The following is a 17515-nucleotide window of genomic DNA, read 5'->3' on the forward strand; positions in this document are numbered from 1 at the left end:
ATAATGTGCTTGTTTTTTAAGTGATTGTAATAAATTTCTAAGAAACATGTTGTCCTCTATTTATTATTATATTATTATTATTACAATTTCCCCCATGCGGAGGCTGCCACAAGGACAAAGTATGTCGACTACACAGTATTTTGTCTTCTAAGTTACTGTTGACTTTGCTAGTGTGCCAGGTAGAAAAATCACCACAAGGCTCAGGAATAAATTTGCAATATGGTTCTTCAGATGTTATATAGATGATTACGGAGTATGGTCACTGAAGTGCAATCTTTCTCAAAACTACATCAGCTTCAATCTTTTTTCATATTTGTAGTGCGGTTAGTATTCATTACAGGTACATCACAGTATCAGTAATAAACAGCGTTTGAATCAGACCCTTAAGAGGACATGGTGACATCCATTATTATTTAGTTCTTCTTTGGGTTGACCCATGTTGTTTTATGTACCTTGCGTATGGCTTAGCAACATTTTGAGTGCATTCCAGTATTCTTTGTCAAGGCAAATGAAGTATTGATCCGAGGTAATCAGTCACCTTGACAAAGAATAATGCAATGTATTCAACAAACTGTACATAAGCTACATAAACAGCAACATGGTTCAACCTGGAAGAACAACTAAATATTATAACAGGGCAGGACCTAGTGTTTACACTGCACTCTGTCTTCTGTTATGGGCTAGAGCAATTTTGTTACTTTCATTGATTTGTCTCTGTCTTATCCTTGGCTTTGACAATATGAAAGTGACTGAGGTATGAGCGATGCTAGTAATGCCATTCCTTCTGCAGCCAGTCCCTGCTAGAAAATGTTGCTCATAGGGCTGGTTGGTGCATGCATTTCAGTGGGCCTGGCAGTCTGATATGTAATAGCAACTTTTGACTCGGTGAGGAAAGCAACGGGAAACTACCTCACTCCTCATTTCCCTAGTACGCCTCTTCAGTGATGCCTAGGCCATCTTTGACAGCTGATGGCGGAGCTGTTGAGGATCCAACCAGCCTTAGGGCTGAAGACTGAACATACATACATACTCCACATCTAACATCCACTGACTGACTGTTACCATCGGAGTGATTGCTGTAACAAGCAGACTCTCTGATGAGGATAGGAAGCTGTGGAGGATAGCGGTGGAGACAGCACAAACACCCAGTCCCCGAACTAAAGGAATTAACTGTTAATGGTCCAGCCAGTAATTAATAACCCAGCCATGGATGTGGACAACTGTGCCAGTGAGGTACGAAATCTTATCAACACTCCCACTAATCTTAAATCTCTAGATCAAACTGGAGCCTCTGAGAACAATAGCTAACTGTCACACTGTGTAAGTGGACTTTACCCCGACTCGTTGGCTGAACGATCAGTGTACTGGCCTTCGGTTCAGAGGGTCCCGGGTTCAATTCCTGGCCGGGTCGGGGATTTTAACCTTAATTGGTTAATTCCAATGACACGGGGGCTGGGTGTAGGTGTTGTCTTCATCATCATTTCATCCTCATCATGACGCGCAGGTCGCCTACGGGAGTAAAATAGAAAGACCTGCACCTGGCGAGCCGAACCCGTCCTGGGATATCCCGGCACTAAAAGCCATACGACATTTAATTTTCAGTGGACTTTACCAAAAGTGTACAAATAAGATCTGGGTAAGTGAAAAAGGAATAATTTGAAAAGGATTTCTTATAAATAAAAAAGCATGTATTCATGAACAAAAAAATAAAAACAACTTTATTTGTACTTGTCTTAAAACATGTCTTTTCAATATAACCAAGCATTGCATAACAGAACATAAAATGACTTCATGCTAATATAAAAAATTATACCAGAGTTCTTTGAGCAGAAGTCATGTGACAACCCATGATGGTTTTAGCTTTAAATACAACTCTCATTTGATACATCATAACCAATCCGACCCTCTACCTAGCTACCTGCACCGCTGCTTTATTGACATCTTATAATGCACAATATCTACTGCCTACAATGGCTTCTTACTCCAAAACCTGTACAATTCACCTGAATTTCCAATTGACAGTGTTTGGTCATAACAATGAAATGTTTCTTTTCATGTTATGTTTCCTTTATCGGTATTTGACTCTATGTTGCATGTGACTTCATCGGATCTGGGTGTCTGTAGTACAGTGTTTCCTAAACTGTGCTGTCATTCTCAGGGTTTCCATCCTGGCAGTTATGAAGATGACAAAAATTAAATTGCTGCTTCCATCTAGCGGGAAAAACTAAACTACTTCCATCAAACGAAAAGTACTTTCTCAGCTAGTAATTTGGGTTCTTCTTGGTAGATGGAAGAAGCAATAATAGATTGATCAACTTGTCATTGGAACTAATTCAATCCTTCTTGCTTGCCACATACAGCTTGATGATTCTCGAAATCTCTCTCATGTTTTATATACCAGGCAAGCAGCATTTATTATCAGTTTCTTTAGTTAAAACTTGTGATATGTGGAATCCTCAATGTACAGCAGGTAAGTTGGTAGATCATTATTATTATTATTTATAATTTGATATTAATAAGAGACTGTAATATCAATTTAGATTCACACATGGGATTTTTAATAGTATTATTAACCTTCTGACTGTACACCCCAAATGATAATTTATGTGAATATAATCAGAGTTCTACCAGTGGAAGTTACAAAAAACATAAAAAGAATGTCATAAACTGTGAAAGAGAAAAGCAGAAAAGGAAAAGGGTTAGTGGTGATTCTTACATTATGTATAGATGTGAACCAAGGGAAAGGAAAAGCTTGAGTGGAGACTGTAAATGTGTGCAAAAGTTATCATTGAAAAACCGTACAAGCATTTTGTGTTATCACATTCTAACCCAGTATTTTGTGTTCCATTCACCTCCATGGCTGAGCATGTTTGCTCATGCTCCACAAGAGGACTGAGGACCTACGACATTCGGAGATCCAAGGTTTGAATCCTGGTGCTGACAGCAGGTGTCCTGAGTGTGGTTTTACCCTGGGTTTTTTCTGCATTCCCTCCAGACAAATGCAGGGATAATACCTTATTTCAAGTCCCGGCACCTACCACACGATGAAAACCAACTATCATTTGAAGAACCTTTTTTCAATGGGTTGGATTATGATTACCGTAAATGGCTGCATCTGAACAAAATTTGTCCCACCCCTGTAGTGATTGTCAATAAAATGAATTTAGTTGTTTGTCAATGTTAAAAATAAACCTACTTCTTTCATATAAAAAGAAAAAATATGTTAATTTTATCCTCATATTTTTTCCCCTTTCAGTGAGAAAGTCTCTTTTTCTCCAATTTAAGAAATTGATGGATAGCTTGTTTTTGCATGCATCTATTCATTTGCTCTCACTGCTGTTTGGTTCCATGTACCTTGCTGAAATGGCCTTTTCAAGGTACATGGCTACAAAAACTAAATATCAAGCTTGTTTGGACACAGAAGACTACGTGTGTCTTCAACTGACTTCAGAGACACTGGACACTGACAAATTCTGCTGCAAGAAACAAGCTCATTGTACACATTAACCTCGAGTGTACATGTAGTATTTTTTGAAAAATCTTAAATAGTTGTTTTATCATTTTGTAAATTTAATAATGAATAATATTGTCTCCAGTTCTTTTGTACTGTTGTTTCTTTTATTAATATATATATATATATATATATATGGTACATATCTTCTTATTCATACTACAGTAAAGCGGAATGTTGAAATCTACGAGCAGACAGCCAAATGGCATAAAATTAAAATGTCGGCAAAAGGAAGCTGAGGCCATACGATTATTATTCACACTTCTGTCTAAATATCACAGATAATATGTCTCATAGAACACAGACAGACAGAACTAAACATTTCTCGGGGCTCCATGAGAAACTTCTGCCTCAAGAGCCGAGCTGAGTAACTTAGGTGGCAGAGCACTGGCCTTTTGAGCTCAAGTCGACGGGTTCGATCCCAGGCCAGTCCAGTGGTATCTGAAGATGCTCAAATACATCAGCCTTGTGTCGGTAGATTTACTGGTACTCTGGCACCTTGGCGTCTCCGAAAACCGTACAAGTAATTAGAAAGATGTAAAATCAATAACATTATTATTATTATTATTATTATTATTATTATTATTATTATTATTTGCTTCAAGAAGAGTTCTGCAGCTGAAAATGTTTGGAAACCACTGCTGTAATACTACCAGAAGCGAACATGTAAACACTCTTTCTGGATCTACAAACGTATGCAGGAACAATCTGTGTATAAAAAACACGCACGTTATCGCAAAGCATCACAAATTAATGCCATATTGTAAATACTACCTGCTCGACACTTAGAAGGGAGTGAACTGTGAATGTCTCTACCGTCAGTGTTCACCACAAAGAAAAAACAAGAGGAGAAATGAAAATCTGCTTTGTTTCTTCTGTATTCACTTATTTTGTTGTTTTCTCATTTAATTGTCTATTTTAATTATTGTCATGCTAGAACTACCTCATAAGTGGTTCTTGTTTCTTTCATTTTTTACAATTTACTCTACGTCACATTGACACAGATAGGTCTTATGGTGATGATGGGATACGAAAGTTCTAGGAGCAGGAAGGAAGCGACTTAGGGTACGACTGCCTGGTGTGAAAAAAAAAATAAAAAGAGAAAACACTCTCATAAATGTAGGTAGCCTCGAACATCACAGAAATTCTGGCAGCAAATGACTTGAGAAGTAGGTATTTAGAGGTGTCAATATTAAAAATATTGTTTTGCAGGTGAACAACTTCTAATTGAAAGTCTAGTCTTACTTTTGCTATGTCTACAGTAAAAGAATTTGCACAGTGCATGAGGTAAAGGTAATTTTCTATTTTTTTGAAGCACTAAATGACAGAACAAGTCTGCTGCTGATATAATCGAAGTGGGTGAGGGAGGAGGACCAGGTTGTGACGTCTGAGTTCAGGAACATGTACAGTAATGCAAAACCACATTTTGCAATCACTGAACTAGTACAGACTAGCATTCAACAATGCGGCAAGATTTCAAAAACATAAAACAACTTCCTCACCAAGAGCAAGATCTCAGCTTCAATTCAGAGAGGAAACTGTTGTTGGGAAAGAAAAATTCAAGCAAATGTATGAAGTATATATGCGAGTCATTTCAACCCTCCAAGTAGACCCAATAAATATTGTGAATGTGTATGCAAGACGACACAGGTGTAAGATTACACCAATAAAAATGCAATAAAAAAATAAAAACAGTAAAATATACAGCATATTAATATAATTATATAATGATGGTTATTCTAACAGTCCTATAAACAAATAAAATTTGTACATTAAAGTAAAGTCCCCTGCAGTTGTCTGAGTTTGTACAGGCTGATGTCAAGAACCATCAAACAAATTTTGATGCAGTTCTGACAACTTTATCTAGTACATATTTTACTAAAGAGGGTTTATGTGCATGAAACATTAATCTACAACAAAAGGGAACTGAGAAGTGGCAAATTTCATGAAGGAAGTCATCTCAGTAATCTTAAGATAAAAATGGGTATGAGTTCATGACAGAGGAATCCCAGGAAACAAAAAATCACCACCACCTAGCTGTGTGTGGTATTGTTTCCAGGCTCCATACTTTCATCTTTCCCATCACACCCCAACAGCGAGGTCAAGGCCTACACTTTGTGGACTTTTCCCTTTTTTTTTTTTTTTTTTTGCCAATACTTTCATTCTTCAAAAGCCAGACCTCTTCCATTTTTCCTCAAATTATTTTTTAGATTTTATGCACATTATCACTTTTAAATTGATGAAATACCTACAGTCCAAATGTGTTTTTAATGTGCATACTTATTGGGGCATAGGAGTAGAAATATCATAAGAATTGTGCGTACTTATTAGATCACAACAACATTTGGAGGGCACCAGATCCCATGGAAGTTGATAAAACATGTTTTCACTCAGAAACTCGAAAGGAATGGCCATTAATGTGAACAGTAACAGGTCTTTGTCCCAGGCCACTGTTACTCAAGATGACAGAAGAGTGTAGCAGCTACAGGAAGCAAATAAGGTAAAGAGCGTTTTGGACCTAGAGTTGACCCAACATAGAAGTAATAAATTCATAAAGCACATAGCCCCTACTGTTCAATGAAATAGTTTAATATTCTTTTGAAAATCCTGTAGAGCAACAACTGAATGACCCACTTCACCACCTGACAATAGAGTACAAGCTCTGAAGTGCGTTATTACTCATAACAGCATTAATTATTTCACAACAAATTAATTCACATGGTTATGTTTGAAAAGAGGGGATTGAATTTATAGATTCAAGAAGTCATCGAGAATAACCTGGGAGAGTTGGACATCATTTGGTTAACAGGTGAGACCTACTGCAGCTTCTACTATTCAAAATCAATTCATTTACAAAACACTGGGTTTGGTTCTTCTAGGCTGAATGGTCAGCAGGCTTTTGGTTCAGAGGGTGCGATTCCCAGTCGGGTCGAGGATTTTAATTGCATCTGGTTAATTCCTTGGAACACACACATCCTTCCATATAGAGTTGGTCTACACCTGCGACCCCACCAGTTTGTGGGAAGAGTGGCAGATGATGATTTGGTACGTATACATAATACAAAATACTAAACAATTAAAAAAATATATTGTAGTGCACTAGCTTATTCAAAATACGATAAAAATAATCACAATTAGGCAGTTCTGTGTAGAAAATCACTCTCTATAGGAAGCTTGGCTTCTCCACAGAAGTTGTTGTCATGTCAGTAGAAATTTCTTTTCCAAAATATCAATATATTACTAAACACATTATATGAAAGATTTCACTATTAAGTACTCTCTGAAAGTAATCTTGTCCTTTAACATAAGGCCCTCAATTCAATTACCTTATAGCAGTGGAGTATGGAGAACTGAACGGCTCACATCTCTACTTCAATAATGAAGATCCTTTTCTTGAATGGATTCTGTATTGCTATGGCCTCAATGGTCTTTCTTAACAAATTAATTTCACAATAGAAAACTTTTGCTTTGATTCAATTCTGAAGCCTGTTGTTCAAAATTGATTCAAAATTCTGCCTCTTAACATCAAAATACAGAGTCTTTCATTTTAAAGTTATGCAAGGTAGGCACTACGCTGGTCATACAATGATCTCACCATGTGTAGCTGAGCATGCTGAGGGAATGCTGATATGCAAGACTAATAAATGAAGTCTCATTACTGACTTCGGCAAGAGTTTAGTATCGCTACCATCACCACTTATTTTGGCAGTGTAGTTTCTGCATGAATAGTTTTAGTACAGTGTTGCTTAAAAGATGATTATGTGAAGTAGGTATCAGTCCATCAAGGAGTGTCAGTATCAATTTGTTCACACATTTCCTGGGATCAACAACCCTCACACAACAGAAAACATTTGGCAACTTATATAAAACATTTTTGACAGGATAAGATTTACCAAATGCCTGCAAACCTGTTTAGGAGGAGGCAAATGTGTTAATACTGTTATTAGCTTTAGGTCCCACTAACTACTTTTACAGTTTTTGGAGATGCCGAGGTGCCAGAATTTAGTCCCACAGGACTTCTTTTACGTGCCAGTAAATCTACCGACAAGGGCAATTGTGTTAATATATTAATAATGCATTTTATGAATAATCTCACTGTTCAGCACTCTCTGAAAGTAAGCTTTAACTTATTTTGTTCTTTAACACAAAACACTCATCTGAAGGATCTTATAGTGAACATACTTCTGTACGGAAGGCTCACATCTCTACTTCAATACATACTGTAAGAATTTACTCCCTTCATTTAATCACATATTGTTTTCTATGACTGTTGTTGGATGATGTACTGGCCAACGGACGTGCCTCTTGAGTGGTGCTGCTGTACAGTTATAAAATAAAGACTGTATTATGGTAATAATATCAAGATTTTAAGCATACCTAGGTCCTAGCCATAACTATACAGCATGGTGTAGTAGAGGAGGAATGCCTTTATTTGCTAATTTGCACATCCATTCACACCCATTCATGAAATACAAGGTCTGTCAAAAAATGTATGGTATCTATGTATTGTCTAAGTTGAATTGGTTTATCATTTCAATTTTTTTCAACAGATGGGTCTACTCACATGACTGTAAGATAATAATGTTATTGGCTTTACGTCCCACTAACTACTTCTTTTTACGGTTTTCGGAAACACTGAGGTGCCAGAATTTTGTCCTGCAGGAGTAAATCTACTGACACGAGGCTGACGTATTTGAGCACCTTCAAATACCACCAGAGTGAACCAGGATTGAACCTGCCAAGTTGGGGTCAGAAAGCCAGTGCCTCAACCGTCTGAACCACTCAGCCTGGCTGACTGTAAGATTAAGTGACATATGATAGTGATATTTTTTTTTTTTTTGCAAGTTGCTTTACGTCGTACCGACAGATGATAGGTCTTATGACGACGATGGGACAGGGAGGGGCTAGGAGTGGGAAGGAAGCAGCCATGGCCTTAATTAAGGTACAGCCCCAGCATTTGCCTGGTGCGAAAATGGGAAACCACGGAAAACCATCTTCACGGCTGCCGACAGTGGGGTTCCAACCCACTATCTCCCAAATACTGGATACTGGCCGCATTTAAACGACTCCAGCTATCGAGCTCGGTATATGATAGTGAGAGAAGACTGTTGAAGCGCAGGTAACATTTGAAGAACAAAAGTGCATTTTAAAGTAATATATCAAGAGTGAAAATACTGCTGAAGTTTAATGTCAATACAAGCGTGAGGTTCGAAGAGAACACACCTGGTACCTACCATTTGTGATCTGCATAAAACGATCCAGAAAGTACAGCTACAAGTCCTACTTCTTCAGCAATGATTTTGGAAGGTTACAACATTGTCATGCAGGTTGTGAGAGGGATTAGTAGTACAAGTGTACAGCAGTTAGTTGAAAGTGTACATCCCAAGATTACTGCACACAATGAATTATGACAATCCCAACCACTGAATACAGTTTTCTGAGTGGTTTCTACAAATGGTAAACTGGAATAAAGAGTTTGTGATAAAGATTTTGTGGTCTATCGAGGTACAATACAGGCTTAATGCAGTGTTTTCCCCCAGAAATAAGTAGGAATAAGTAGCCAGGCAGGATACTATGTAAAAAATGAATATGATAAAATTTCAATTCATTCCCCTCAGGTCATTAACAATAATATCAATCAGGTAAACATTAACTGCAAAATTGAACTATTTTACTGTTATTATCACGAACAAAACATAAAACAGAATATTTTGAACTTCTAGTGTTCTACTGCTCGTTTATAACCACTCGATTTCTGTGCAGTGCCAATGGGTTTGTGAAGTCCCGCAGAATTGAGTGCCCATGTGCGATCCAAGATAATCCAGACACCGCGCACAACACAACGTGATGGTCAAGCTAAGAATTTAAAATCCTATGTAATTGATGCAATTATGCCGTGAACAATTAAGATTTAACATTTGAATAAACAGTTTTACAGTATTTACATTTTAATTTGGAGCATCCAATGACTCAAATATGTATTAATATTATAAAGGCCTAACTAGCACATACGGTATCTAGGTTATGTTAGTCGGGTGGTCTGTAAAAATGGCTGAGTGGTGTGCTCATTAAAAAGGTCCATGTTAAGAAAACAGTATTGCTCTTATGAACCTACAAGTAGCAAGCACACCCCATCTTAGACATTCATAATTCCTCGTGATTAAGGAATATTATAATGTACTTTGTATCGTATTATGAAAGAAAGAAAAACAATGAAACATTTTTTGACTCTGCGTTATTAAAATAACTACTGAAGCTTTTCTATTTTATAAGTACATTTGCAAGGAGGAAGCACAATGGTGGGAACAGCCCTTGCTTTGTTGCATTCCTTCATTTTCCTTCTGTCACTCTGGTATATGTAACGCGTAATCTGTAACTCTGCGAATCCTAGCAGCTTCTTACTGTTATAGAGAAGTCGTCTATTTTTGTGTTGCGTATCTTTCTTAGTCTTTACATAAGTTTGTACTTATTTTGTGTTGTGTGAATGTTATGTGATTAATTAGTCTACTTGTGCGATTTCTTTAATACAGTGATTATTTACTTTATGGATGAGGCTGATGAAGAAACAAAAGTCAACTGCTTAATTTGGAGCTTATTTTCTTCTCCCTTTTATCTGAACTTAAAATCTAAGTTTCACAAATTTATGTACCACCGTTTTCCCGTTATGCTGTTGAGCTGAGACGTTCAATATTGCAACCATGTTGTCATAACAGCAATACTGTTTACTTAACATGGAATGATCTATAGGGAGAACACTGCTTAATGGACAAGTAAATGGTCATAACTGTGTTTACACAACAGCGCAATTAGTTGCCATCCTCGGAGGTCTGGGTTTGATATCCGATACTGTCAGAGATTTAAGATTGGCAGGAGGGCTGGTATGCGGTTAAAATGGTACATACAGCTCACCTCCACTGAGTATGCACCTGAAAAGAGCTGCACTACCTCAGAATGAGGACACAAATTTACATTTTTACTGTGTTTACTGGGCACCACACAATCTGCACATTCATGTTGACAAGGCGGTTAACCTACTGATGATTATTATTATTACCCTACTGGGAGTGGGGACTCACAGTTACTGGTACGCTCATCCATTTTACCAGCTATACATGCACTTCATGGAAAAAGTGAGAGTCTTCTACCAATACTATCACCGAGAAGTGCAGGCATTTCTGGAGGAGAATCTGCAAGGACACTGGCTAGGATGAAGAGGAACACTGAGACCCTTTGTGCAGAAATTTCAGCAATCCCCACAAATACTTTGACCAAGGTTGCTCACTGGTCGCTTGAGCACCTCCTTACAGGAAACTTATAATTACCATTAACGCCATACAGTTTACAGTTTATAAGTATACACTTTTTGGCAGACTATGTATATCTCAATGTTGATTATCTGTATTCATTTATAATGCCATATTTAGTACTGACAACTCAGTATAAATTAACACTAAACAATCTATATGAATGATGTGGCCATACTCCATCCTCCACAACCCTACTTACTTTTAGATCCCAAGGTTCCTTAACACTTGCATCATATTGACCTTCTAAATTATTATTTCTTTGGTATTAACAATAATGACATATATAATAGATATACTTTTAAAATGTCTTGAAATTAATTTCTTAGTTCACAATGTGCTATCCATTAAATGGAATGATTGATGAAAAATATTGACCTACATGGAGTTCCACTGTCCAGTTGCTTGGCTGAATGGTCAGTGGAGCTAGATGGAGGTGGTATTATTTTTATTTAGGTACTTTTAATAAAATGAGAGCACCTCGACAGGTAGTTGCAGTCAATTTAACAATGGTATCATTTTAAACCTGGTAACAGAATTAAAGGCAAGTTGAGGGCGGGTTCAGTTCAATCTGTCTGTCAGCTTACGAGAATTTCTCAAAACTTGGTACTGAAATTCACACATAGTCAACCCTGGCTTAGCAATATTAAAGGAGGCCACAACAGAAAATGTCAAATTTCTCTGTTAACAGGTATGTAACAAAATGTCGATCCATCTTGTGTTTGTGGAGCGACTCCCCAGACCATCCAACACATTGCGCAGCAGTGTAGTATTATGTCATACTCGGGAGATCTGAAGGACTTATTATCGTTGACTCCAGATGCTGTTAACTGGATAGACAAATTGACTCTCACTGTATAATTGCATACACTGTCATTGTATACTCTGTTTCATGTCTAATAGTAATAAGGGCATAGTTATTTTAGTAGATGATTTATATATTGTTGTATATTCCAATGTGTTGCCATACGCTAAATAATAAATAATAATACTAAGGTAAATAACATCTTAAAATTATGTTCCCAGAAGGAAACTATAATTTAATTTCATTCATTGCAAATGTTCCAAGTTTCTAATTTTCAGGTTCTGATTCTGGTATATTGTACTTTTGGTCCCATAACGGAGGCTTTAACTGTACAGCATTGATAAAAGCTTCAATATCTACCTCTCTGCTGCTCATTATCACTTCAGCACAAATACAATGTTTGCAAAGGAGTGAACTGTAACCAGGTGATCATTCACCGACCCAACGGTGGTGTGTAAAATCGAACTTCTACTAGCTGACTTGCTCAGTTCTGTTCGGTTCCATTCAGCTCAGCCCGGCCCAGCCGGCAGTGAGAACACACTCATTGAATCACACTGGTTTATTTTGCTACCCAAGCTTGGTCCCGTTTGGTCCAGACACGCTGGCAGTGCGAATAGTGCCTTGATCCAGCATGAACTGAAAATTGATTCTGGAAGTGTCCAAATGGTCGAGTTCTCTCAGGGAAATTTGCGATGATTGAACTGGAGATAATTCCTTATGTATTGGAGGAGTGGGTATTATAGTTGAAATAGACAAGGCGAAACTTGGGAAAAGGAAGAATAAATGCGATCGTAGAGTGGAAGATCGGTGTTTTTGGTGCCACTGAATGAGACAACAATAAGTAGTTCTTTCACGTGCCTCTGGAATTTTGCAGACATATTATTAAGGAGGACATTCTGCCCAGGACAACATCAGACTGCTGGAAGTCTTATAACTACCTCCAGAATGAGGAATTTCTCTGTTTGAGAGTAAATCATGTAATTCAATTTGCGGAAATTGCTAGAAGTGGACACATCCACGAACTGAACCAAGAACGTTTCACGGGAGAGGATTATTACTGTGCACACCAACACAACTGAGAGGAAGTGACGGAAGGCTGCCTCCTTTGCCCCCAGCCCAATGGTCTTGTCACTAGCTGGACCTAACCAATCCAATCTTGACAATAGTTAGACCTAACCTATCGAGACCAGTGTTTAGTAGTGCCGACGTATGCAAGCCTGTGACCTCGTGTGAGCTCCTTGGAGTTGCTCACACATCAGATCTATAACCTACACTTGACAAAATGAGTCTCAAAATTTTACCAACTAACCTATCAATAACATTTTGAATCTACTTAAGCTGAGCAGCAAAAAATTTTATTTACTCAATTATAAGCTAATGAAAGTGTCCCTGACTACCCCGTCAAATGATATCAAACTCCACACGTAGCAAGAACATGGCTGGTGAGGCTTATTTCAGGGCAATAACACATTATAGGAGAAACAAACTTTGTTCGGATTGTGCAACCGACTCCTCGACCGAACAGCTAGTATAGCGATCTTTGGTCTAGAGGGCCCCATGTTTTATTCTGGTTGTGCTGAGAACTAAGGAACTGGGTATTACAAAGATATCCCTCCCCACAGGGTCGACATCTGGGATGGCAACCAACTGTAAAATCAGTCACGACCCCAAAATAGCTAGGAAAAAGCCAGGAAGAGGATATTTCCAGAAGTATCGTGGAGACATACGCCATCCAACAAGGTGGTCAGCAGGTAGAGAGTTACATGGCGTAAATGTAAAAAGTCAAAACAGAAGCAAAGTAGAAACTCAAAAATGAACAAAAGAGTTTGTTCAGCTGTTAGTTTGCATTTGGGAGATGGTGGTGGGCAACCCTCAAGATGGTTTTCTGCGATTTCCAAGTTTCACATAAGACAAAATAATATTGGGACTGCACCTTAATTAGCGTCCCACTCACTTTCTTCCCACCCCAGCCCATCATCGTTAGAAGATAACCCTCAAATTCGTAATTCCATCACCTACGACATGCCATCTCTAGTCCTAAACTTTTCCACTGAACTTCCACATTCTCAATATATTCTTATGAACACCGGGAAGTAACGATGACAAGAAAATATATGAGTCAGTATGACATAAAACCAATGGTGGAGGGGAGACAGTTCACAGCACAAATGAAGATGAGGAGAGTTAACAAACAGCCAGTAGTTTAGAGCCTACATAATTAGTTACGGAGAAGCCTTGAGAGAAAATTACTGAAGAAGTGGAACTGAGCGAGTGCAGTTTACTCCATCAATGAGCTCTTGCAGTAATTCTGTTACCTGATCTTCCTTCATTTGCTTTCATCAGAGTGAAGATTGATGTGAAAATACAAAATTTAATGGGAACATTATACTGTAACTAAACTGTCAAAGCTAGCCCTTTGTACATGAACATGGTAATGTTACTTTTCATTTGAACATGGAAACTAAGAAATTAGTTATAATCAGTCAGGTGATTCATATAACAAGGTATTGGTTGGAGTTATAAATTAAATGATATGCAACTTCTTAAATTAAATTACCATCAAATGTGTTATTCCATCACCTAGGACATGCCATCTGTAGTCCTAAACTGTCCTACTGAACTTCAGCATTCTCAATCTATTCTTATAAACATCGGGAATTAACGATGACAAGACAATATGAGTGATTACAGCCGTCACACCCCAGATTTTGTATTCTCCGCCAGTGAACACTGGTAATGAGTATTTGCCTCTGAAATGGGTGTACCTTTGATTTACTGGGTCACATAACTGTTTCAGTGGGACAGTAAAAGCTGCTGCAACTTCCTCTTGATTCAAATGTAACTGCTCTAGATTTATTACTCCTAAACAACCCACAAATGGCATAACAGCCATATCCTGTTGAGCTGTCCCTATAAAATTGGCATGCCCCCATATATCAACATAGCCTTTACTAATTCCGAGCTCCTCTTCAGTTTCTCGCAACGCCGTTTCTTCTAAACTTTCATCTGCTTCGTCCTTCACTCCACCAGGAAATGAAACATGCCCTCGATAACTTTTCAATCCACTCGATCGCAGAGTATATAATAAACTTACTGCACCATCGACGATACACAAAGGTACTAGAACAGCAGCCTTCCTTGTAGGTAGTTCATTTCCAACTCGAAGTGGTGGCATGGCTTTCAATTTAGCTACACATTTTTCACGAGTTTCCTTACTAAGAACATTTTCCACGCTCAGTACTTGTGAGTGGCAAAAACGTTCCCAATTCAATGAATGCCTCGTTATCCACAACCATTGTTTCATAAGCCTGCAAGATACAATCCAGAATACTTATAACATCAACATTCTTACATTTTAAGGGATGTTTTCAACAGTTCATCTTAAATTTCATCACGTATTCTTATCAAATTGATCATTATTGCAAAGAAATCCTCAAAATATACCATAATCACCTGGTTTCAAGAAGAGGGTTGATTTTTGTCGTCAATACACTTCCCGCCATGATGGGAGACATGAAAGAACAGTTGAATTTACAACCGGCAGTTACACGGTTACAGAAATTCCCGATAACTCTAGAACAAAATTAGATTACTATCGACTTTATCTATTGTTAGTAATGGTGATGACAAATAATATACAGAGTATTTGGCGGTGATTTATGCTTTAAAGGGAAAACAACGGGATTATTAAATCAGCCTCAATTATGTAGCGCACAACAATCAGTTAAATATGACAGACAACCTTTGATACTCGATTTACTACTTTGAATTTACTAAACCTGTTTAAATTATGTAAGTAAATTACCTCGTTGTAGTGCTTTTACCATACGTAGCTCAGCAAACAATTTCTAAGAAAGGTGTTGAGGAAATTGTAGATGTAAATGTTAGCCATGTTTACACTTCCATATAAATCCTTTGGGTTTACTATTCTGTGCATAACCACTGCCTACGTGATGACATCACGAGCAGTGGCGTATACTTAGGGCTACCAAAGCTATCGGTGAAGCCCAAACCCCAGATGAGAATGTTGGAAATCTAAATCACATTATAATGTAAGCATCTAACACATTTTTCCAGTTACAAAACTTCAAAGCAATGAGAAAAAACGTCGCACGCATTTCTGGGAGCAAGGCATCGGAGACCGACATGGCAGCCCAGACGGTACGTCCTTCTCCCCTCGACTCACCTCACGCGGCTTCCTGATGTATGCCCGATAACTGCGGGGACCGGGAACATAGGTGTGCAAGGCTTCGGTCCACCAGATCACTACTGCTCACTAACAGCCATGCGTTCCTCGTCGTGTATACCTCCTCACCTCATGCTCATAGATAACGGAGTGCTGATATTTCACTCCCGTTACATCTATATCCTTGTAGGAAGACACTGCAGGGCTGCTGTTAAAGGAGTAATATAGTTTCTTAATAGGTAGGTCTGCTAAAATGAAATGCAATCTTTCAGGTTTTCTTTTGTTGGTTGGAATCGAACCCATGATCATGGGTCGGTCACCACCACTGATCCCCAGAGGAAGGTAATAAACCTTTAAGCGATGCGTACGACCTTTGGTAATGATGTAAAATTCAAATTTTGTATTTAATAATAATAATAATAATAATAATAATAATAATAATAATAATAATAATAATAATAATAATAATAATAATAATAATAGTGGTGAATGGCATCTGTATAGTTTTGGTGGTGACCTAATGAGGATGAAATGAATGGCGAAGACGTCATAAACACCCAGTCCCCAAGCCGGGGAAATTAACAGTACGAGGGGTTTGATTCTGAGAACTGAAACAGGGCCATCGGACCAAAGGCAAGCATTCTATCCATGTAGCCACAAAGCCGAACTTTAATTTGCTAAACCTTAGGTTACCATCTCCACTAATCAAGTGTTGAGTATTGACAGTAGCAGAGGCCAGGGCAGTAGCTAGTGAAGCAGCCTTGACAACAGCAGCAACAGCAGACTACTCCGTTGGCTATTGGCTGCAGCTCAGAACGCTTAAAAGAGTTGACATTCACTAAACCACCTAAGTCTATCCTCTTTGATCTAGTGGTAGCCCACGTCTTGGATTTAGCATATGCCACTGATCACGAGGGGGTGTAACAAAATAGGGAACATGCATGATTCGGGGTTTTAATTAAAACGAGCTAATCTGATTCAAATTGCATGCAGAATTTAAAAATGTGGTCAGAATGTAGAAATAATAACTCAAAACACGATAAAAATCCAAATTAAAGTACGAAAATATCACGTGACGCAAGGACGCGATCTCATTGGTCTGACGTCATCGTCCAGGTTGAATGTACTAGGAGACGGAATAACATATAATATGCTTCGAGAAACAGGATACAGTTCACGTACCGGCATGTCTTCTTTATGTTAGTGTCTGGTAAAGTTAAGTTCAATTTCTATACAGTATGTAATAAACTGAGTCTTACTTTTTGGACTTAAAATGAATCGTTTGCAGGCAGTGAAGCAACCAAGTTATAAATGGTGTATAGTTCCAATGTGCGCAAATACATGACATACTACTCGAAATAAATTATTTATCAATGTGCCAAAGGACAATAAAACTAGGAATAAGGTACCGGTGATATATCGAAAAAGGCTACAATTTATTGTTGTGAGAATCATTTTAATGTAAGTTAAATTTTTTTGAACTTTTAATCATTTTTCCATCTCTGCTATCCTAATTGTTAAACTTTAAATTTGAATCTATGATTGTTTAATTAATTAAATACAGTAGAAGTCCGATATAGCGAGTACGGCATATAACGAGAACTCCGTTATAGCGACGACTTTTTAATGTCCCTTCAAAATTCCTATATTAAACTGTGCATCGTCCTTCGGTTACAGCGAGCACCCTATCACTGGCGTATCCGTTATTA

General features: G+C 38.0%; 1 protein-coding gene across 1 annotated transcript; it reads right to left on the reverse strand.

The window, feature by feature from the left end:
• Positions 1–14110: 14110 nt before the first annotated feature.
• LOC136858716 (mitochondrial coenzyme A diphosphatase NUDT8) lies at positions 14111–15112 on the reverse strand. Its single transcript, XM_067138457.2, has 2 exons — positions 15074–15112; positions 14111–14928 (listed from the first exon to the last, which is right to left on the reverse strand). Exon 2 carries the CDS (start codon positions 14922–14924, stop codon positions 14223–14225), a length of 702 nt encoding a protein of 233 aa, XP_066994558.2. The 5' UTR covers positions 14925–14928; positions 15074–15112; the 3' UTR covers positions 14111–14222.
• Positions 15113–17515: the final 2403 nt, after the last annotated feature.

The sequence above is a fragment of the Anabrus simplex genome, chromosome 1, assembly GCF_040414725.1.
Source record: "Anabrus simplex isolate iqAnaSimp1 chromosome 1, ASM4041472v1, whole genome shotgun sequence".
Classification (NCBI taxonomy): domain Eukaryota; kingdom Metazoa; phylum Arthropoda; class Insecta; order Orthoptera; family Tettigoniidae; genus Anabrus; species Anabrus simplex.